Below are 22,048 nucleotides of genomic sequence, written 5' to 3' on the forward strand. Positions count from 1 at the left end.
TTAACAGAATAGCAAAGTTGCTAACATGTTCTTTGATTTTATTGTACATTTCATGTTACCCTTGAATTATGGAGATTGGGATAACATTTGTAATTTGACTGTTTCAAAGTGCTGAGTGAATTTAGGCCACAACATTCATTTCTTTCTCATTAATTGAATGTTCTGTCATGAACTGCTATTCGATCTAAGAGAAAAAATAAAATATTATGCAAGACTGACTGCTGAAGATTGATTACTAGACACTTGCTTGACTCTTTGTGATGACTATAGTTATAGAATATTGAATCCTGTCAACCTACAGTAAACCACAATTAAGTAGTATTTGCAGCCGTCCTGAAAGGTCCCTTGTGAGCTAGCTTATAAACTAGCTGTATCACTTAACTAAACGTATGATGTGGAACCTATTTTGCTGTTCAATGGACATAAACTTAGGTTAGCCTGTATTGATGCATTGCTGCCTTTTTTTTTTTTTTGTATGTGAGCTACAGAAGACTAAATAATGAGATATATATAGGTACTTACTTGACTGGAGTGCATCGATGCAGAATTCTAGGCATGGAGACAGAGGCTATGATGCTATGCCACCAGTCAATACAACATTCATGTAGTCCTTTGTTCACATAACTGTCGTGACTCCGAATTAAGTGTCAGAAACATTTTCAAACTAAATTTTCTTGGCAGTATATTTAACCTTTCTTTTTGTTGCCAGACAAATGTCTGCATACCCAGTAATACTGCTGCGATTTCAGTTGCTACTCCACATATGGTTTTAAGACTGTGGCATTCAAGTGGATCAATTGCAGATTGAGTTTAGTCATATACATACTTAAAGAAAATTGACTTGTTGCTAACTGCTGTTAAATTACCATGAAGCTTGATAAGAACTATGTTAGGGCTGTGCCACATGTACTGTGCAAACGGCCCAAGCGGGGCACATCACTGGTTAATGTAATACTCGTCTACAATGAACTCTTAGCAATTGTTGATCACTGTAATGCTGTTGTATATTTCATATACACACCACTCTTCTTAGTTGTGTATCTAATTCTAGTTGTGTTGCGAATGTTTCTCTGCTTTCAGGAGTTGGAACATACTGCAGCATTGTTAGGTGTGCTTATCCACCACACCCAGTATACAGGACGTAATATAAGCTAACCGCAATCATTCACTGTTAAGCATTTATTATTTTCATACATGTTTGTACATCACAGCATTTTATCCAGTGCGGAAGCAATCTCTCCTCTGCTTCCTTCTTTAACCAGGTGTACTGGGCTGTGCTGCATCCCTATTCAATTTCGCAGTGGTCCTTGTAGGCCACATGTGTTCTTATTAAGGCCGACATGTGTGTCGCAGTTTCCTTTATTTTTTTACTTTTTCTATTCATACAAGCCCGCGTTGCTAAACAGGTGTTTTTGTTCCGTAAGAAAAAAAAGTCTGAAAAAAAAAAACGATATCCTCGAGTTGCTTAAGCTCGCCTCACATTGTTTCGTTTCTGACTTCCGCGCTGTATGAGAAGGGGGGGGGGGGCAGTAACTCTCGGACATCAACGGAGCAGCTGTTCTGGATCGCGCCAGCGCGCATGCCGCAAGTGTCTCGAACTCAATCCCTCTAACAAGAAGACAAAGCCAACATAAGCAGCAAAGACCTCCACCGTGAGCTCACTGCTTGGATCCGACAGTAGGACAAGGCTGACAGGGCCTGAGTAATGGCCCTGGTAGGTATTGCATGTTCTATCATGGGCGGAACAAGCGAGACCCTCGCTGATTCGCGTCGGTGCGCGCCGTGGGCGCGAGGCGGCTCTGTTCATGCGGCGCCGTGCTAGGGATAACTTATGCACTCTCGCTGAAAAGCAGAAACCCAGATCATTCTGTCTGAGCTGCAGAGTTACACTATACAGCGTCGAATAAAGCGCAGCACTAACAAGCTGTACGCTCTGTCGCTTTCCGCGTCGTCTGCTGTCCGAACTAGCAGACGACGCCGCGGGAACAAATGCTAAAGTTGAAGATAGGACATGGAATTAAATTCGCAGAAATAGATGAGCAATTGAAGTGTGAATAGGAAATAGAAAAAAAAAAATTGGTTACAGGCTCTGTGACGGAAAATACAACGAAAAGCGATCGCCTTTCGCAAGACTTCCTTTTCTTTCATCAGGCTCGATTGCTCAGCATTGAAATGCAGAAGCATCATAGCCACGATGCGACGCAGGTCTTGCAGACGAGCCTGCGTGTTTGAGTGCCCCTGTCAAAGGAGGTGATGCCGTGACACAGTGACGATTCCAAATACCCGAACGCGCTCCTAACTACTGCCACCTCGACCGTCAATGTCGGTCGGCCTTCTACGTACGAGTATGTGGGACCGTGGCGCCATCGCGCCATCCTTGGGGACGGCGCGGAAGCCTTTATTCCGTGCAGCGCCTATCTTTTCCTCAAGCGCCCTTAGCATGCAGCGTCCTTCTCTCAAAGGCCTCCAGCCAACTCATTGTATCGGCATTTTGCACGGCATTAATGTCGTTTATTATTAGAAATGACATTAAAATTCAGCAATTTTAAATGCACAAATTGGGTGATATCTCGACGAACACACCGAGTCGAAATTGAAAACAATGTTTTAACTCGTTTGGGCAGCGTCGTTTGTATGTCTATACTCGACGAGGGCTTAGAGAGCTGAGAACTCGTTTTGGGAAATTTCGTTCGGTGTCCGGATAATCCCTTTTCGGCTTCCGGATGACGGGAAACCGGCATCCGGATATATACCTCAAGGCCGCCGATAACGGGAGTTAAAATCGTTTGCTTAGATAAAACCATTTCATGCTTAAAAATTAGGGAGAAGCGCTGCCTTTAATTATGGCTATGACGACAGAATAGGCTACCAGTCTACATAGAAAGCCCTGCATCAAGCCGCTTATGAACGTGCCGGCGTGTCAACGGTCCTGACTACACGTGGTCCTGACAAATGATTCTGATATCACCCTCCCATATGAAAGAAGATACCCGAGTTGTCAGATCCTGCCAAACGGCAACCTTACGTTCAGTTAGTGCTCGGCCATGTGAGCCATGCCGCACTGCCATACTCGGGATTTTTAAAGCTACACTACACTAAGTAGCTAGTCTACGCGTGAGTCTAAATTTGACCTTTACGGAGTTAGGGGTCAAGCATGGCTAGAAGTCGCACCACGCTCTTCAGCTGTTACCTTGTGGACCACCTGTCACACCACAAGGTTATAACTCGGCCGCTCGATGGAAGCGCAAGCGGCCATGGTTATAAATTTGATATTTGGGTGAACTTTCAAAATTGGAGCTGAGGATAGAGTGGAAGGGGTGGATCACGTGATTAATCACGTGGGAGACGTCATGTCGCGCGATATGGAAATAGCCATGACCTCAATCGATGGGTATAAGAAGGAGCATTGCAACGTCTTGACCGAGCCAGCCATGGACGCCTGCAGTGGCGATGATGCTGCGCTGTAGCGCGTCTCTGACCATAGAGCTGTGTACATTGCGCGCTTAGCCAGAATTATGCTAGTCCAAGCCAAGACCAAGGAGAACAACAAGCTGAAATCACTTCTGAATAAATAGTTGAACGTCTACCGAGCGTAACCATGCTGTGAAGCTTAAATTTCTCTGAATACCATGTTTAACTATGCTAAACCCCTGATATTTTATTTTTTTTCGCTCACAACGCTGACGCCGGATTCTCGGTAAACTTGGCCTATAACACGTGTTAAAAATTTCAGGACACTTTAGAACCGCCTGTGTTATGAAAGCGAACGCTTGATAGCGCAGCAATTCCGCGATTCCTATACACTTCCTAGCTCCTGCGGTGCACGCCACCGCGAGACTGGTTGCTTGATGCCCTCGTGCTCTTTCCACTTCTCCGACAGAAAAAAATAGGGTCTTGTAGGGAACGAGGCAGCTGACGTAGCCGCCCGCGCGCTTTCTTTTCAGGCAGTTTCCTCGACTCGAATGGGCTGAGGACATCGATTCCAATCTGGCTTTACATAAGACATTGTAACTTTCTATCAAAACTCACATCGCAAATACCCTAACCCCTGCAAAAGGTTGGGAAAAGCGAACGAAAGGCTGCTCCTACGCCTCTTCTCCAACACGATGCTGTGCCGCGGCAGTACTTCAGCATTTTGACTCGCAATTCAGTGGCCAGCGCCAGTACTGTGGGAAGGTGGCTGACACCTACCACATGGTATGGGCCTGCCAACAGAAGGGTTAGGGATGTTCACATCCCTAACCCTTCTCGGGAGGACTGGGAGGCGACCTTTATCAGCTGCTGCGACCTACAGGCCCAAAGGACCTTAACGCGGCGTGCGCGGGCGGCGGCAACCGCCAATGGGGTCCTTGACTATAGGATTCCACATAGTATTTGTAGTGCCGAGGCCCTTAAGGCTCCGCGCCAAACATACCTCCTGGTAAATATCGAATAAATGTTTTTACCACCACCACCACACCACCACCACCGCCGCGAGACCGGTTGCTTGATGCCCTGGTGCTCTTTCTGCTTCTCCGACACCGCCCGCTCCACTGAAAAATGTCCGCTGCGCTAGGTCGCGTACGCGATGTAGTGAGGTGATTAGGACATACAATTCCATGGAGACACATGTCGGCTAGAATCCCTATCGTTAACTAGACTAGAGGATGCATTCTAATTAGGCACCGAAATGAAATTACACAATCCGAAAAGCTGTACGAAGATCAGTTGTGCTGCAGTTTTGATAGGAAAGAGCAGTGGCGTCGCGAGGGGGGTGCGGGTGGTGCGGACCGCACCGGATGTAGCGCTCAGGGGGTGCAGCTGGCTAGGCAGAGAGAGGGAGGAAGGGGCGGAGGCGAAATAAATGTTTGTGTTAAGACGCGAAAAAGTGGCCCACTGAAACACTAACTTCCAAGTGATCTTCGCGTAGAACGAATTATTCTCTTGTGAGTAGTAAAACACATGCCTTAGTTCATTCCAGAGACTCATCAATTTTAACGTTGGACCGGGCCTCTGTACGTGCGTGTGCCCTAAAAACACCAGCATTAACCCGACACCCACCGGAAACCCCTGCTGGGGAGCGTGACACCCGTCGGCGGCCATACCACCGCATCGCCTCTTTTTGTGCATGTGCAGTTCACCCTCCTTTCCCAAGCGAGCTCTCCGCAGCAGTCTTTTGTCTTGTTCAGTTATCTCCTGTGCCTTTCTCGCTCCTCGGCCCAGTCGCACATCCGCATCACACTTTCAAAACGCCGAAAGGCACGAAATGCCTGTTGCTCAGTGGAGTGACAAGTCTGATCACTACGCGCTGAAAATAACGGCTTGAAGGGCTAATTGGCGTTGCATAATACCCAGAAATGTGGCGCAACAAACACTAACACAAGCGAAGAGACACAACACACGCACTTGTGTTTGTTGCGCCACATTTCTGGGTTCTACGCGCTGACTATAAAATAATAATAATAATAATAATAATAATTAGGAGGGCACCTTTAGCGAGGCCAGCTGCCTTAAAAGGGGAATTGAGAGTGAATGCACCCAGAATGCTCACGTAGTATATTCTGCGGTTCTTACTTTTAAAGCGCAGCTCATTAGCGACCGTTCCTGCGTTTCGCATCGCCGTCGCCGTCGGCCTCGTAACCAGCTCCGCCCCCCCCCCCCCTCTCAGCCCAGCCTCCCTCTTCCCCCGTGGTGCGATTGCTGCACGCGCTCCTGCCACCGCCGTGAACCGCTCCGCACTACTCCGCACCGGGTGCGGGTGACCCTAGCGACGTCACTTGGAAAGAGATCAAATGTGGTGTCAGATGTAGATGTTTATTAGTGATGTCTTACGAGCAAATGGCGCACCAGAGGCGATACGGAGGTGAAGATTAGACAGACAGCAAATACACAGGCACAGAAGCTTTTAGCACAAGCGCGAGCCCAGTCCTGTGTCGCTCTAGAAACGACATAGCGTACACATGCATGACATGTAGAACTTCCCGTTTGTCTGGCCATTTAAGTGCAATCCCTTTTGAAGCCTATTTTAAGAACGCTTCAATGAAGTGGTTAACGTTATCCTTTCGTGAGCATACCATATATGCTTCATAGTCTCCGTAATGAAGTGGAAGTCCGGCCTGTCCGAAAGCCGCGTTTAAACAGCGACTGTGGAGCGAACATGGCGCGGAATTAGACGCAGAAGAGAAAATTACTGTCCGATCTAGTCATCTGAGATGGGTGCACTGCTCATACAGTTCGAAAGGTATATCCGCTCTTGAAAAAGGCACAATTTCAGTTTGGAAGCCACAGCTGAGGGCGCTCTTTGCTTCAGCATCTGCCTCTACTCATTCCCATTGAGCACGGATCCATCTGAAATGTTATCCTGTGGCATTAGGCACGGGCAGAGCGGAGGTCCCTGCGACAGGGGTATATGTTGTCTCACGCGTCGCTTCGGTGGCTCGATAAAAGTGCGAGCCACGACGGATGTGCAGCGAGACGGCACAAGATATCCAGTCTTTGTTAGCGCCCGTCGCGGCTTATTACACTCGATTTTTATTTATGGCATCACGTCGCGTCACATGACTTTTGGTACCATCACTTGAATCCCAGCATTCCCCCTGTCGCGGTGGCTAGGGCTTTCGACTGCTGAACTCAATGGTCAATGACGCGGAATCAAATCTCGGCCGCTTTTCTATGGGGGCAAAAAGCAAGGCACTCGTGTGCTGTACGTGCGGTGTCAGAGAACGTTACAAAACCCCAGGTCGTCGAGATTTCCGCAGCATTCCACGTTATGGCACAGCCTGCGTCACTGGGACGTCAAACCGTATAAACCAAACTTCTTTGTAATAGATTACACTTTGGCGGTGGCCTCATTTTCACGAAATTGTCCGGCGTTCCTGACGGCCTGAGTTGCTTTGGGGCGTTAAACCCCATGAACCCGAACCAATCGTTTTCAAGTCAAGACACTTATGGAAGATTCAACATTACATTTCGTAGTTTATTTTCTGTTTTTGGCTGCTCTACTGGAGATTAAATGTTTACTCGTGAAAATGCACTGATGGGCGTGCTCTAATCTCTTCGTCGCCACGTGCTACATATAGTGGGAAGGGAACAAAGAAGAAGCCGTTCTCGGGCGGCTGCGGCAGCCGGCAGAGCCATGGCTCCGTGACACCATTCGGCCTTCATTTAACCTGTAACAAAATTTCCTACCGTATATGACCACCTGAAACCATCCTGGTCGCGTCTCATCTTGTGAGATCTCGAAAATTCTCGCCGTCACGTCTTCGCGCCACGCACCACCGCCGACCTCGACGTCCCAGCCGCCAGCCATGAAAAGGTGAGCGCCAAAGCGGCAAAGCCGGAAAGGTGTGATATATGTATTTACACCGACATCTCAGTAGGAGAGCTCATTACTCGGAGTAAACTGTGCCGCTAACAGTCATATAGAATGGAGAATGAGTACCGCTGACATCTGTCATAACCGCATGCGCTGTATCCAGCGACCGCAGCAAATCGACTAACACTGATCGTCTGACATCCACGACCTGCCAAAGTAACGCACCTGCAGAAAAAAAGTTATTTGTTAATAAGGTTTGTAATAGTAGTCATGTGTTCAGCTGCATTTCCTTTGAGCTTCTGTGTCAGTTTTAATGCTGCATCTGTCGGTACATTACCAGTTGGTAAGATCTTGTTTTTTTTTCTGACGGCCTTGAAGACGTTTGAAATTCGGCTCTTGTGGTGACGCAGTTCTCCTTCGTGTTGGTGGGACATCTATGACGTTATTACTTGATCAATAAGGGAATGTATAATCGCTGAGAGCGACAAGGGTTTTATGTGACGCAAATACTCTAGTACTATAGCAGCTAGCAATAAAAGAAAAGTTAGGACGGAAATATGAGGCACAGTAATTGCCTCAGTTTGTTGATACCTCGACCGCTGATGACCATGCATCGAGGCAGAGATTAGAAGATGAAGGAAGGAGTGAAAGAATGGGGGCAGAAAGGGGCGCCGCAGTGGTGAGTTTCGGAATAATTTCGACCACCTTTGTCTGGCAGTCAGACGCCGTAACCATTGAGTCACCGCGACGGGACCGGCGTACGTGTGACGCACTATAGGATGCGATATGAGTTACGACGGAAAGAAAAGCTCAGTAGCCGTATCTTTCTCGGTCGACGCCCGAACCGCACTGTTTGGAAGAGGATAGATGAACGAAGAGAGGAAGATTTGTCTCTTTTAGCGTTGCGGCGAGGAAGTTGTGGTTATCGGCTGGCAGCTACGGACAAGCCTTATACTCTAGGCGGATGTGTCAAAAGAATCTCTCAAGACCTGCTCTTTTATAATTCTGCCCCTACTATACTTCATGTCGTATATAGGTTGACCGAAATGGCAGTTTGGGTGAGCTAGTACATTTTAGGTCGTGACATATATGCACTCGGGCTAGCACCAACGTCACAGTGGCGGTCATTTTGACGGAACAGGGAGAAAATCCACGTGTTTGTCTAAACAGTTTATCAGCCAGAGCATCGCCGAAGCACACCTTAACCAGGCGGAAGCTATGCGTCGGTGCACCATGTACGGTGCCCATACAGGACGTAACTCCTTGGAAACTCCGTGATCCGGCTCTATATCTGTGCCTTTTCGGTTACTGCATATGATCAATACAATTACGATGTGCTACTGCCGACATCAATAATACCGTAGTTTGTATAAGATGTTTTTCTTTTTATTTGGTGTTCTTAGAGATCGCGACATCTGACAGCTTCGATCGGCCTCTATCTCGTATACAAACACACTTCCCCGCGTGATGTTTTGCAACTACTCTGTTTATAAGGGTGGTCTGTGGAGTAGCCGTAGGGCTCACTACTGTTCGCAGCACCGCCGGCGGAGTCACACGATTCAACCGATGGTACTCGCCGCCTACTGACAGGGACGAAGACCCGTGGATGGACTTGGCCCAGGCGACCGACGACGCTGAGGAGGTCAAGATGGCGTTCGATGACGACTTCCACCTCACCGTCATACCCAACTTCCTCCACGACTCGGATGCCTACATCGCCAATCTCGGTAAATCGACGCGTGCTTGCAAGTCCAATTGCAGGGAGCATGTCTATTCAGTCTTTCTGAGGCAGCGACACATATATACTAACCGGGCTTCGTGAGCGGACAACATATTGCGAGAGAATTATATAAAAGCCTGCAACGATCAAGACGTGCACAAAAAAAAATAATAATAATAAAAAAATGAGCGGTGGTTTAGCTGCGTCAAGAACAGCATATTGTTATGCACTCAGTCGTTTAGTTTTACTTTGCCACGTGTAGCAAAATTTTGCTTCCAACTTTCAGAGCACCATCGTCACAATTAACCACCAGTATGCAGTAGTAGCAGCAGCGACAACTAGCTAAGCAGGAAATCGAAGCACGCTTAATTTTGTCACGTGGTGGTGACAATGGCGAAGGCAACAATAGGAGACTGGCTTGTCTATGAAATGAATTTTCTTATTAGGCTGACTTGCACCCGCAAAAAAACTAGCTAGGAGGCGAGGATAGCAGCATGCGCTCTGTTTTAATTATAATTGGGTCACATGAACAAAGAATAATAAGATGATTCACGGCAATATATAACTAACACGTAGTATTCATTACGCTCACGAATCGCAAGTGTTCAATTATGACAACGCAAACTATTAGGCTATTTTCTCAGGAGGCCAAGTTTTGCCATGCTCGGTCGAGAGCCAGCGTGATAAGGGCAGCTCAGCACATGAAACCGGTGGCACAGCTAGTGGTCTAACGAAGTTGACCCTTTTGCTTCGTTCAGGGTTAGAAGACCACTGGCCGCGAGTTCTGCTCGGCTTCACAGCTACTTCGGCGGTATCCATGAATGTGGCTAGTAATCCACTTGGAATCTTGGATTAAAATAGCAGCCACAGCTCGATGAAAACATAACACAAATGTAGGCACGAACGACACAGATGTAGACGGGACAGGCGCCGCCTCGTCCGACCTCTCCCGTCTACATCTCTACATTTGCGCTATGTTTTCAAGAAACTGCTACCAACTAGACCAAACCAACCGTCTGTTAAACCACAACTCTTTTGGCAGGCATCGGTCACGCGGTGGTTTCCAGATATAGCAAGGAAGACAGAGCGCCATTCACGTTTTCTTCTATTATCTTCTAGCATCGAAGCTGCGTCTATTATGTTTCATTTCCATTTGGTGATCACTGTTTTTTTACCAGGCTAGTAATGAATTGCCCCCGAGAAGCGGAAATGCCGATTTTGAGGCTGCCGCCATAAGAACTGACTTTGTTTTGGCTACTAGCCTTATTTGGCTTGGCTTGATTTTATACAACGTTTTATGGTGTTTTGGTTTTGCTTGACTTTTAGCGGCGCTTCAGATCACCGTGATGCAGATTTAGTGGGCTAGACGGTAAATCTTTCCAAATATTCAGTTTAGAAACAAGAGAAGCGCAACGTGATATGTACGAATTTGTTTTAGCAGGTTTAAGTAGTGTTAGCCCGAGGATCACTAGTTGAAACGTTTTGTATATTGGTGTGATTCTAGCACTCAAAATTGTATCATAATTTGTATCTGCAATCATTAAATAACATTTACGGTCAAATTAAGTCGGCTTTTAGATGATAATAAAATGTACTTGTTGTACCGCGCGACTCAAGTTGGCCTGCTAGCTCAGTCGGTTAGAGCGTCGTGCTAATAACGCGAAGGTCGTAGGTTCGATCCCTGCGCAGGCCAGTTTTTTTTTTTTTTTTTTTTTTCTTCTCTAAGTAGTAGTTAATGAAGCTGCAAATATTTACTCCTGAGTAGGACATATATTATGGTGATGCTACCCCCCCCCCCCCCCCCCCCTCCAAACAAAACAAAAAATAATAGGCCCGAGTAGGACAGTGCATTCTGCAGCACTTTACGACTTTTAAATTGTAGTTTTAGTGGCTGTTCACTTCCTGAGTAGGACATATATTAGGGTGAGGCACCCCCCCCCCCCCCTCCTCAAAGAAAAAAATATAAAATAATACGCCTCAGTAGGACAGTGCATTCTGCAGCACTTTACGACTTTTAAATTGTAGTTTTAGCGGCTGTTTTCAGTGCAGATGTATGTACTTATGTACTTTCTCATTAGCACGCAGCACTCTGTGGCCCTTTATATGACATGCCAAACTACTGCTTACTCCCAGAGGACAGACTTGAACGCCTTCAACAAGTCAACCTGAACCCGAGCCCGAGCGAGATACTTACAACAATGATGCAAGCCAGGACACTGCGCATGAAGAATGCTGAATTGAATCCTGAACTGAATGCCAAGCCACCTGATGACACTGGAGATGTGGATGATACAGGACTTCTGGCAATGTGGCCAGCATTGTTTGCATTGGTTGGTATTTGGAGTTCACAAATTTATTCAGTCTCATGCAAGCATATGTTACATATATGTTGTTCTATTTACTTAAGACTACAGGGGCCAAATTAGGCTACAGTTATCGTTCATCACAAAAACTTTAAAACCTATCAATCAGCCCTGACCCACTCCTATTGGTCGACAGGATCCACTGGTCTGAACTGACCAATAGGAGTGGGGTTAGCCGATTAGTTTGCGACAGATTGGTGACAGTTTTTGTGATGCGATAATAGCGTAATTTGGCCCGCTTTCATCGTTTACAATTTGCAAAAGTTTTCTTGCAAATATTGACAGTGGAATAGTTAGTTTAGCATAATTTTTCAAAGTACCTGGCTGTTGCAAAATAGAATAACAGCTTAAAAATATTTTGCACGCCTGACAAAGCTCCTGTTGCAAACTGCCATACAAGGCCATCTTGATATTATCATATATGGAAATATGGCTGTCGGCCAGTTTGCTGATGCATGCTGCTTAAAATTATCACTTTGCCTCAGAGGAATTTATGTGGATGGCATATATGCTTACAATGGAAACATGCACAGCATAAACATCGCTGCCAGTAAGAAACCCTCCCTCCATGATATACAGAGGATATTGCAAGTGTGTGCTTGCTGTGTACCTTTCTTGTCCTTGTCTGTACATGGGCAGTACCCTCTCATATCTATGCTGAGCTTCCTCAAATGGTTAGCAGATGGCAGAGCGAGGCTAAATTGAGGACATCAATAACTTTGAAGCTGTATGCACTGAGAAGTCTTGAAATGCAAAGCATGGACATAAGTCGCTGTGCGATGTCAGTGCACATCTATGAATTCCAGGCGGTTGAAATTATTCCAGAATCCTGTGCTAAATGCCTTCTTTCTCTCTTCATTCATCTTTTCCCTCAAGGTATGGCTGTGGTGTCCGCCAAGGGTAAAACAGTTGCTGCCTCTTTCCTTACAGCCCAATTATTATCACTGTTAACCAGATGTATGCTAAATCTAATCAGTCTCTCAGCAGAAGATCGCGATGGGAGGTTCTCCTGGCACGTCTCAATCTGTTTTAATGTGCAGAGCTCTAAGGTGTTTTTACTTACGTCTGGACTACCCTGGCTTGAAATGCAGGTCTCCAGAAGACTCTTCCCAAGGCTGCCTCTAACGAAAGAAGAGACTCAGCATCTCCTCAAGTTCGACTACTTGCTCGCGCAGCACCAAGACCAGATCAACAATAATGACACTGGAAACAATGAGGCGGAAGGTCATGAAATACAAGATGCCGACACAGTGCCAGACACGAGTTGGGAGCGACGAGACAGGGACAGCAGCCATGAACAGCCACCTGTCGTCGAGAGCCCTTATCAGGAGCTTTCTTATCTCCGTGTAAGTCTCTCGATATGTTGGCATGACACAAATGGAGCAAAAAAAGGTTTGGGTCACATGCTTTTGTGCGAGTGGTTAATAGCAATTAAATAGGCCATTTATGTGCTCCACATGATCGAGTGTCTCCAAATATAATGCGCAGCATTTGAGGTTGGTTCGTGCACGAAACTTCTCACAGTGTTCAACGCCACAGTCGAGCCCTGCTACCCCTGAGACGTTAAAATATCATAAATGATAAACAGTGTCCCCTAAACCCACCTTAACGAAATAAGTATCTTATTTTTCATAAGATAAGCAAGCAAGTGTACCATGTATTTGGCACCACCATTTTGTCAGATACAATTTCAGTACTTAGAGGTTCACGCTCACATCAAAGCTCTTTGCTTATCTTTGACATAGTGATGTGAGGCACTGCTTTAGCTTCATACCTTACAGTAAGCTCCTTTGTGCCCTTTTTTTTATTTTCAGTTTGAGAGTCCAGAGGCCCATGAGATTCAAATTCCAAAAAATTGGGACTGTGATGAAGCCCGTCAAGAGGTACAGCAGGACATCCCACCCGTGCCAGAAGACACCACTCCAGTGCCGCAATACAGTACGAATGAATGCCCCAAAGTGAATCGCTCAGCTTCGTCCCTCTTGGCTAATACCAATCCCATTACACAGGAGGCGTCGACAGTCACGTGCGTATCAAATTTTTCCTATAAGCAACATATACTTGCTCATGTGAATAAGTGACTAAAATGAAAACATAAGGCAATAAAGCTAATTAGAGTAGACTAAGAAAGTCAAAGATGAGCAGAATTTATAAATAGGCTGTTGCTCCAGCCAGATGCTATGTATGACTTAACAGCTGAAAAATTTTCCTGCAAAACATTATTAAAACACATTTGTCGCACTACTTTGCATGGCAAAATTTTCACGTTTCAGAACTGAATAGAAAATGAGAAAAATGGAATATGCAAATTATTTATAGGAAACATTAGGAACATTTTCGGAACTGCAAACCGTATTTCATGCGCCGCACAGAAAGAGTGAGTTGGAATGGTGATAAACCACAAATTTCTTTACTGTTTTGAGCCCAAGATATTTGTTTTCATAATTCCCTGTCAAAGATGCGTGATGCATATGTTGAGAGCCATTATTGGATGAAATGATGCAGCCAAAACATTTTTTTTTTCCCACCAAATATTGTGGTTAAGTATTGATATGATTTCTTCATTATTATTTAGGCCCCAAACATTTCACATGCTATCCTGGCTGCCACTCTACCAGTAGTCCTCTGCAGCGTTCTTATATGATGGACGGCATGGCTTCCTACAAATCACAGATATATCAGTAGCCGAGAAATGCTAGCGTTAACTATTTATTACTATCTCACAAGGTATCTTACAAGATGTTTTCAAGTTCAGCGGAAAACATCTCGAACCTTTCATGTTCTGATGCACTTGTCTTGGAGCTTTAGCTTGTAGAGTTTGCAGAGACCATAATGTTTCTATTTTAGTGACATTTACGACACTGCAGATAGGCAGCCATTGTGTAAAGATTATTTGTTACTGGTACTAGTTGATAATTAAGTTCAGCAGCTCAGGTACACCCACACTGCTATTAATATTTTTTTTTTTTTCAGGTCTTTCACACCGACTAAACGAAGCGAAGAGGCTTTCTACCATTTTGCCTACATCAAGACTTCTATGACCACCACTCAGGACAGTGTGAGGGTAGGCACTCCCTCGGAGTACCCAGCTAGATCGGCTCATGCCGATTCCCACAGCAAGTCCAAGAGTGCATTGCACGACCAGATCTCACTGATAGCTGCTAGCAATGTGAACCTGACCGAGAACCAGTACGACTCTTCGGTCGACGACTCTGACGAGAAAGAGGCCAAAGCTGTGAGCAAGTCATCCGGAAATGTCACGGAGGTTACCTCTAAGGATCAATCCATTCTGATGACCAAATCTTCACCATCTTTGAAACCCGCAAGAGACACTGAGGTGAAGGAGATGTCACTGACAGAAGGAGACAAAGATGAGGCACCCCGAGGCATGGGCGAGGACGAAAGGCACAGACAGAGTGAAAGCATAAAATCGCAGACACAGCTTCCCACTACAGAAGACGAGGTGGTTCATGGAAGTGACACTAGCAGCAGCCCACAGATGGTGACCTGCAAGGCTGTTCTGAACATGATCGTTCCAGAAGTGGCCGTGGCTTCTTCATCGACGCAGGAAAGCATTTTTGTCCAGGAACGGCAATGCAAGCGAGAAGAAGACAAGATATCGCTGGTGATGACTGGACACAGCATTCATGGGACAGACATCACGGTTCCCGAAGTCATGGTCGCATCTTCGTCCACACACGAGAGCATGGCTGCCGGCTTTGAAGGGCCCTGGTTTGATAAGGAATCCGAAATGTCTCTCGACAACCCTGGAGAGGACTTGCTTCAGCACATGTCCTCGCTGGTGCGAGCCAGCGTGGATGAAGACGAACCACCCAGGGTCAATGGAAATCAAACAAGCCAACTCTCTGTGAGTTGAATTTACAACTCCTTCTGTGACCTTAAGTGCTGGTAGACCTAGGTGCAGCCGTAGCACAGGGCTTTAAAGGCTTCTCGAACACTTGTGGTGCAGTGACTGCTCACCTTGGTAACTATAAGACTATCCATTTCTCTGAAAGTGCACACACTGTATGCAAGGTCATATATATAGGTGTATATATATATGTGTATATATATATATATATATATATATATATATATATATATATATATATATATTGTAGGGGGTGTGCTTATTGAGTCCACGCAGAGGGATTCAGCTGTCCGTTCAGGAGGAAACTCGCAGGAGCGTCAGGCGTGGCGAATCAACAAGGCAGCGACCAACTTCTTCGTCCTCGAGAGCGCCAGCACGTGATGCATGTCAGTGGCAATAACGATGAAGATTACCACACTACAATATATATATATATAGTGGTTGTAGTTCCTGGTTTCTCTTCAAAAAAAAATGCGGCAAATTTTCCCGGTGTTTACTTGGGATGAAGCGCGCGCGCGCACACACACACACATGTTCTATATTTTGCATCGCTGTGCAGTTACAAGTCATGCAGGTTCTTATTGCGGTATTTCTTTAGCACAAACAGTCGACAAAGCAGTAATTAATGAATATATTGTTGCATTTAGGATTGTGCTATAATAGCATCAGTCAACTTTAATAAATTAGTTGCGCGTGAAGAAATGAATGAAAATCTAAGCACGCATAACAAGCGCGAGTTGCATCCATACACAGATGCCAAAAGTAAGCAAGTGGAAATATGCATTTCCAGTAGCCAACTTAATTCTTGTCTGAATCCCTTCGGTATTGTAGCATAAGTAACTGTGAAAGCAGCCCACACTTTGATAAGGACCAACTTTCAGATGAAAAAAAAGGAGAAGGAATCACAAGGCCGTGCAGACGACTCTGTGTTGTTACGACAGCAGATGATATACATTGCCACAGAAAACGGGACATGATGCTCTCTTGCAATGCTTTTGCATGGTTTCATGTTAACGGTGGCTTGTTATGGTTAAGAACATTGTCGTTACAAGCAGTAAAAAAACATTGGGGGCAATCATATGATAGGATGTAAAGAATGTGCATTATAGCAGCACAGGTTTTACATTTAGCTTTTTGATCCTCAGTTTTAGGTCAATCACCTTCCATTGCATTTTTAATTTGATTTCATTGTTTCTTTTTCATTCCAATACCGTAGGAGCCTCTGGAAGGTATATTTGATGGTGAAGGTGGGTCAGCTGGTGGATTCTTGATTTTTTGATGGAGGTGGGTGGGTGGACTCTTTTTTTATGGAGGGTGGACTCTTATAGGCAGGTCTTCATGTTTCCAAAAGTTTCCTCCAAAACTTTTATGGAGGGCAGACTCTTATAGGCAGGTCTTCATGTTTCCACCAGAGAATGCTTCTGGAGGATGGAGCAGGAAAAAGGACTATACTGCTAACGATGAAAAACCATAAAGCGGTAACCGCACGAGGTGACAGCCCCTAGCGATCCGTCGCGCGACGCTGCCGCTAACGCCTGTCGTCGCTGATGCATACCGCACGGAGCGACGCGCTCAGCAACAGATAGGCGCGTTTTCAGCCTTGCTCTGTTACTGCGACCTCATCATTCGATCAAGGGGAGTGCTATCACGCCATATCCCATTTCAAACACAAAACAGCATGAAATACGATAAAACACTGATGAAATTTCTCGTAACGCATCTCATTTTAAAGGGTTACAGCTCAGCGGTGCACTGCTACACTGCCTGCTCTTTTAGAAAATTAACAATATCTAGCCACATTAGCCTTTTTTTTTTTTTTTAACTACCCTTCCAAGCTTTTACTGAATTGTCTCGATGCACTCATATATAGACGGTTCAGACGAAGTGATCACGTGTAGGCACCAGGTTCTTTGCCCAAACCGGACTAGGAAAACAAACCTCACACGAAAAAAAAAAAGCCAGAACAGAAGTTGAGCATCCCAAAGCATTTTGCGATTGGCTGCCTTACGAGCTGCTTCCGGGCGACACGCGAAATTTTCTACAAACCCAGAAACTGAGTGACAGCGACGAGCGGCAATACTTTGGCGGCCCTCAGCCCATCACGCGGCATGTCACTGCGAATTGTCGCCTCATGCGGTTAGCGCTTAATGACCCCAAACGGATAATGAGCATGCGAGTAGGCAGTGCTAGACAACACATGGGGAGGAAGTGGGGATTCGTGGTCTGTGCATGCATTCCCCAAGAAATACCTCAAAATGCACTCAAGCACTTCTTTCCACACTTCAAAAATTTTGTATAGTGACCTAGTATCACTCCCATTCAATAGCTTTGTGCAAATATGCCATACGTGTACACTACCAATTTTTGCCAACTAAAACAAAATTCGGGCAAATAAACTCAGCATACTTTTGCGTCTTTTTCGGCTTTAGCTGCAAATTTCGATCCTTACACTGCATGTGTGATGGTGTATGTATTTAGAAGTATAGGTTGTGCATATTGTGCAAATGAGACCAAAGAAAATTACGATGATATAGTAGTAAAGAAGAAAGATGAAATACAGGGATGTCTATGAGCAACTTGTGGGAATGCACTCTACATTTCGCATGCACACGCATCAGCAATTTTTCAGCAAACTTGCAACCTACCTTTTGGTAAAAAGGGGACCAACTTCCATTGGGCTATTCTGAAAAAATTTTCCTGAGGTAGTTTGAGTTAAGACAGTTGCAAAGAACTAACTTCTGTCATTGAGCATTTTCGAACTTTCCCGACCTCTTTCGTCAACCAATGTGCAGGAAGTTGCAACCCTCTGCCTGCAAACATGTAGTCGTGTAGAGCTTAATTTTTTTTTTGTCACATCTTGCCCACCCAACTTTGGCTTCCCTGCTAGCCTTTCAAAAGTTCATAACATATACATAAAAAAAATTAAAAAATAAGGCAAGTCAGCAGTCGCTCGCACCTTCCATGCTTCCAAAAAAAGTGAGACAGGATTTCAGAGCATGAAGTGGCATTGGCAGTCAACTGTGACCTAGACTGCATCTGCTCTGCTGCAGGATTAAAGGCGTAAAATTTGACTTAAATTTCTGCAAAAATATGCCCCAAAGAAATGAGTGACTTGATCAGCCACTTTCTTTGAAGCATCCCGTTTACCAGTGCTTGTTAAGTAGTGCAAGGGGCAAAGGGGATATAGGTGTCCTTGTTGGTATGTCATAATGAAACAAACAAGCATCAAACTTGTTTGTTTACCTTTCTGCAACTCTCCTTATTGCACTGTGTCAGGGCATGTCATACACAAAGATCAATAAATCCTCTTCCCAAATGCAGGGCGGTTGTACCCAGCTGTCATCAACGGGCGTATGCTGTGACAGAACCAAGGCCAGCGAAGGAACATCTGGCAACTACACCACCAACTACAGCGACCCCCACAGCAACCTCTTCGAGGAGGATTCTAGTGTCAAGAAGGACGAGGGCCAAGCACCCATCATTCGCATGTACGGCCACATGGGTCTGCAGGGAAACCTTCGTCTGTGGCCGCAGCCGCGAGGAATAGACCACTCGCGCGACTCTCTGGAACAGTTTAGTTCAAGGCCTCTCCCACAAGTGAAAAGAAACACTGCTGAAGGGACCAGTGCTATTACCTGCAAAGATAACCTATCGAATACCATAGAACAGCACGAGAAGAGTGCATCAACCACATCTTGGCAGTATGCTAGAAATAAGAGCAACCAGAGTGAGGAGAACCAAACAGCACCCAAAATGCCAGTGATCATGGACACAGACTGCTGCCGAAAGGTGCCTTCGGCTAAATCCGAATACTGGAGCAGTCGCAGCCGAAGCTCTGCGAGCAGTGTGGAGTCATCAGCAGTAACCCCCACCAAATCGGCAACAGAGGAGACGTCCATGAAAGCGTCGGCGAGCAAGCTCTCTACATCGTCAATGTTCAAGAGTCGGGAGCGCTCCGTGCACTGGTTCCAGACCATCGAAGATGTGGACAGCGACACTGTAGTCAAGGACTGCGACTACCTGTCAATGAATCCGCTTGAAACGAAAGTGCCCACTGAATATGGAATGGGGCAACACACCATAAATGGCAAGAGTGTGGCATCAAAGAAGGCAAGTGAACGTGATCACAGTGAAGGCAGCAGAGTTAAGGAAATTTGCAAGAAGTTCACGGCGAATGTACTAGAAGAGGAAGGGATCGTGGCCAGCAAGGTCTATAGCTTCCCGGAGTTCTTTGAAACATCACGCAGCAAAGAGCACAGCACCATGCGATCTGAACTGGACATTGTAATTATTGCTAAAGATGACAAGAGCACTGCAGTTGAGTGTGTGGAATGCTCAGAATCATTTGACACACAAAGCGAAGCAAAAGGTTTTTTGAAGGCTCCAAGGGACTCTACGGTTGCCAGTGAAAGTGAAGAGAATGCTGCTGTGTACGCTGCCAGGTGTCCGGAGCCATATGAAGGACAAGATGAAAAAGGAACTGTTCCAAAAACAACGGCAAGCTCAGATGCCGTTGAAAATGATGTCATTAACAGTGTTGTTGATAGTGCACGACTGTCGGAGTCAACTGAAGTGCCGTTTAACAAAGATAGTTCGACAGGAAGCCAAGAGCATCTGGGAGGCATCGCAGAGGCAAAGATGCAAGCAGCAGATGAACCTGAGATGATCGTAGTCTGTCAGTACCAATTCACTGCAGTTCCTAACAATGAACAGAACAGAGAAGCTGTTGAGACGAAGCAAGAACCTTTGACGACTGCCAAAGCATGTCAGGAACACGGTTCACATCCAAAATGCGTTGATAAGGAAACACAAGTAGTGCTGGACAGTGACAACGAACAGGCAGGTCAGGACATGCAAGCACGCACAAACTCACCATCTGTCTGTCAGAGGTGTTCCCCAAAGCCTCCACCAAGAAATGACAAGGGAACAACTCAGAGCATGGCAATCAAGAATGAGCCTGACAATCTACCAAGTGACGCAGGAGCGTCGCCAATAAAATACGACTGTGACGACAAGATGTCAACAAAGTCCAAGAAAGACAAGCAGGAACCCGCAGAAGGAGAGGAGAGGTCAAATGATGAAGCATCCTATAGCAAGGGCACGACAGTCTTGCAATGCCATGAGCTTGTGACTGCCACTCGCTTCACCAGATTTCCTGCTTCCAACAGGAATGGGGCAGCCAATCAAAGGTCACTAAACATGACGAGGGCACTGCGAATCACGACCACAAACCAGTTCAAGCCACTCAACTTGAGGCATTCAACCGCAGGTGGGCTCGGCAACAGCAGCAGCTTTATAGGAAGGCCACTGTCCATTCAAAGCCGAGAGGTGGTACCGCCAAAGGCCTTGCCACCGCAGCATCGTGACGGCGGGCGGAAGGCTCCGAAAGAACAAGAAGACGGTGCCGCCCCTTGTCTTGAGCCTGTGAGGTCTTCGTCATGCAGGGATATAGCGGAAGCAATTAACACAGAACCTTCAGCCACTGCATTGCTGCTGGCTCACCGGAGTCGCTCCTTTCATGGTGCAGTTTCTGAAGAATCCGATGGTCTAAAAAAAGTAAGTTCAGAAATCCCGGCCGATGCATTCACACACCGAACAGATAATGGTGGACATTTAGAAGCAACTCCTGAAGGCACTGTTGCTTCTGGAAATGTCCCAGTGAATGATGCTCTTAATACCAATAAGGGCAGCGACAGTAGTTTCCAGGCTGAAGCAGCAGTTATGAGTGAAGGGTGCAAAGTTCAGCTGCCACTCAAGAAGCACATGTGTTGCCGTCTAGCTCAAAGTGCAGAAAAACTGGGGACTCAAGAAACACTTAATAAGGACAATGCAAGTCACAGGTCTGTGTCTGTGCATGATGCAGAAAACCACACAGCACACGAAGCAGGGAGTGCAACGGACGTGGAAACTAGGGGCTGCGATGAAGTCACAGCAAGACAAGGTGTTGCTATGTTAGTGGCCGAGGCAGCTCTAAAATTGGACAATGATAATGTCTTTCTTAATGAGGAACACACTATACAAGGTGTTCAGGTTGACAGAACATTATCCCTTATTGCTGACTCTCAGTACAGCACAGTGGGTGCAATGGAAATCAGTCACGCTAGCCCAATCTCCGCAGTCTTGGGTGGCGACATGACTGGAGATACTGCCAAACATTGTGCATCTATGCCCTCTGCTTGCGACTGCACCATCTCAACAGCATCCAAAGACGACACACCACTGAACGAGAGCTTGAATGCCTCTACCATGCCTCCTGAAGAGGCTGCGTTGGCTGCCAACGATGGCACGAGTGCCACCATTAACGCTGAGTGTTTGACGATGCCAGTTGGTAAGCCCGCCCCACTTCAGCGCCGGAAAAGAGGTGGCGAAAAAGATGCGGACACTGACGAAGACAGCTCCTGGACAGATTTGTCAGTTGTGACAGAAGCTGACGAAGACTCTCAACCCTCAAGCCAGCTTGGCACAAATACGCTTGATGAACAGTGCCTGCTGGGAGAAAGTTCTACATAAGTGCAAATCATAACCAGGTCCAAGTGGTGCAGGTGGTTAAGAAATAAAATGTTGAAAATAAAACATGGTATCTTTATAGTCACTGCCCAAGACCCTTTTTAACGAATAGTAAGCAGCCACTATATGCCAGAAACCACTTGTAGCGGATTGGAAGTACTGAATGGAATGATACAATGCTGCATAACACGAATGTGTTAACAGGACACCAAGGACAATTCCTACTAATTAGTTCTCAGTGATTGTTTCTTGCTGTGCTGACACTTGTTTGGCAGCAAAAGACACATTTATCA

The 22,048-nt window shown here is 46.0% G+C and overlaps 1 protein-coding gene and 1 non-coding gene across 2 annotated transcripts; both read left to right on the plus strand.

Annotated features, from left to right (window-relative positions):
* The first annotated feature begins 8,720 nt into the window (after positions 1 to 8,720).
* LOC146176421 (uncharacterized) lies at positions 8,721 to 21,784 on the plus strand. Its single transcript, XM_084581299.1, has 6 exons — positions 8,721 to 9,021; positions 11,148 to 11,344; positions 12,469 to 12,687; positions 13,192 to 13,403; positions 14,351 to 15,245; positions 18,570 to 21,784. Exons 1-6 carry the CDS (start codon positions 8,901 to 8,903, stop codon positions 21,756 to 21,758), a joined length of 4,833 nt encoding a protein of 1,610 aa, XP_084437425.1. The 5' UTR covers positions 8,721 to 8,900; the 3' UTR covers positions 21,759 to 21,784.
* On the plus strand, positions 10,634 to 10,707 carry TRNAI-AAU (transfer RNA isoleucine (anticodon AAU)). The gene has a single exon. It is a non-coding gene; the product is annotated as a tRNA-Ile (tRNA).
* Positions 21,785 to 22,048: the final 264 nt, after the last annotated feature.

Source organism: Amblyomma maculatum, chromosome 10, assembly GCF_055883805.1.
Source record: "Amblyomma maculatum isolate TAMU_Amacu chromosome 10, ASM5588380v1, whole genome shotgun sequence".
NCBI classification, from domain to species: domain Eukaryota; kingdom Metazoa; phylum Arthropoda; class Arachnida; order Ixodida; family Ixodidae; genus Amblyomma; species Amblyomma maculatum.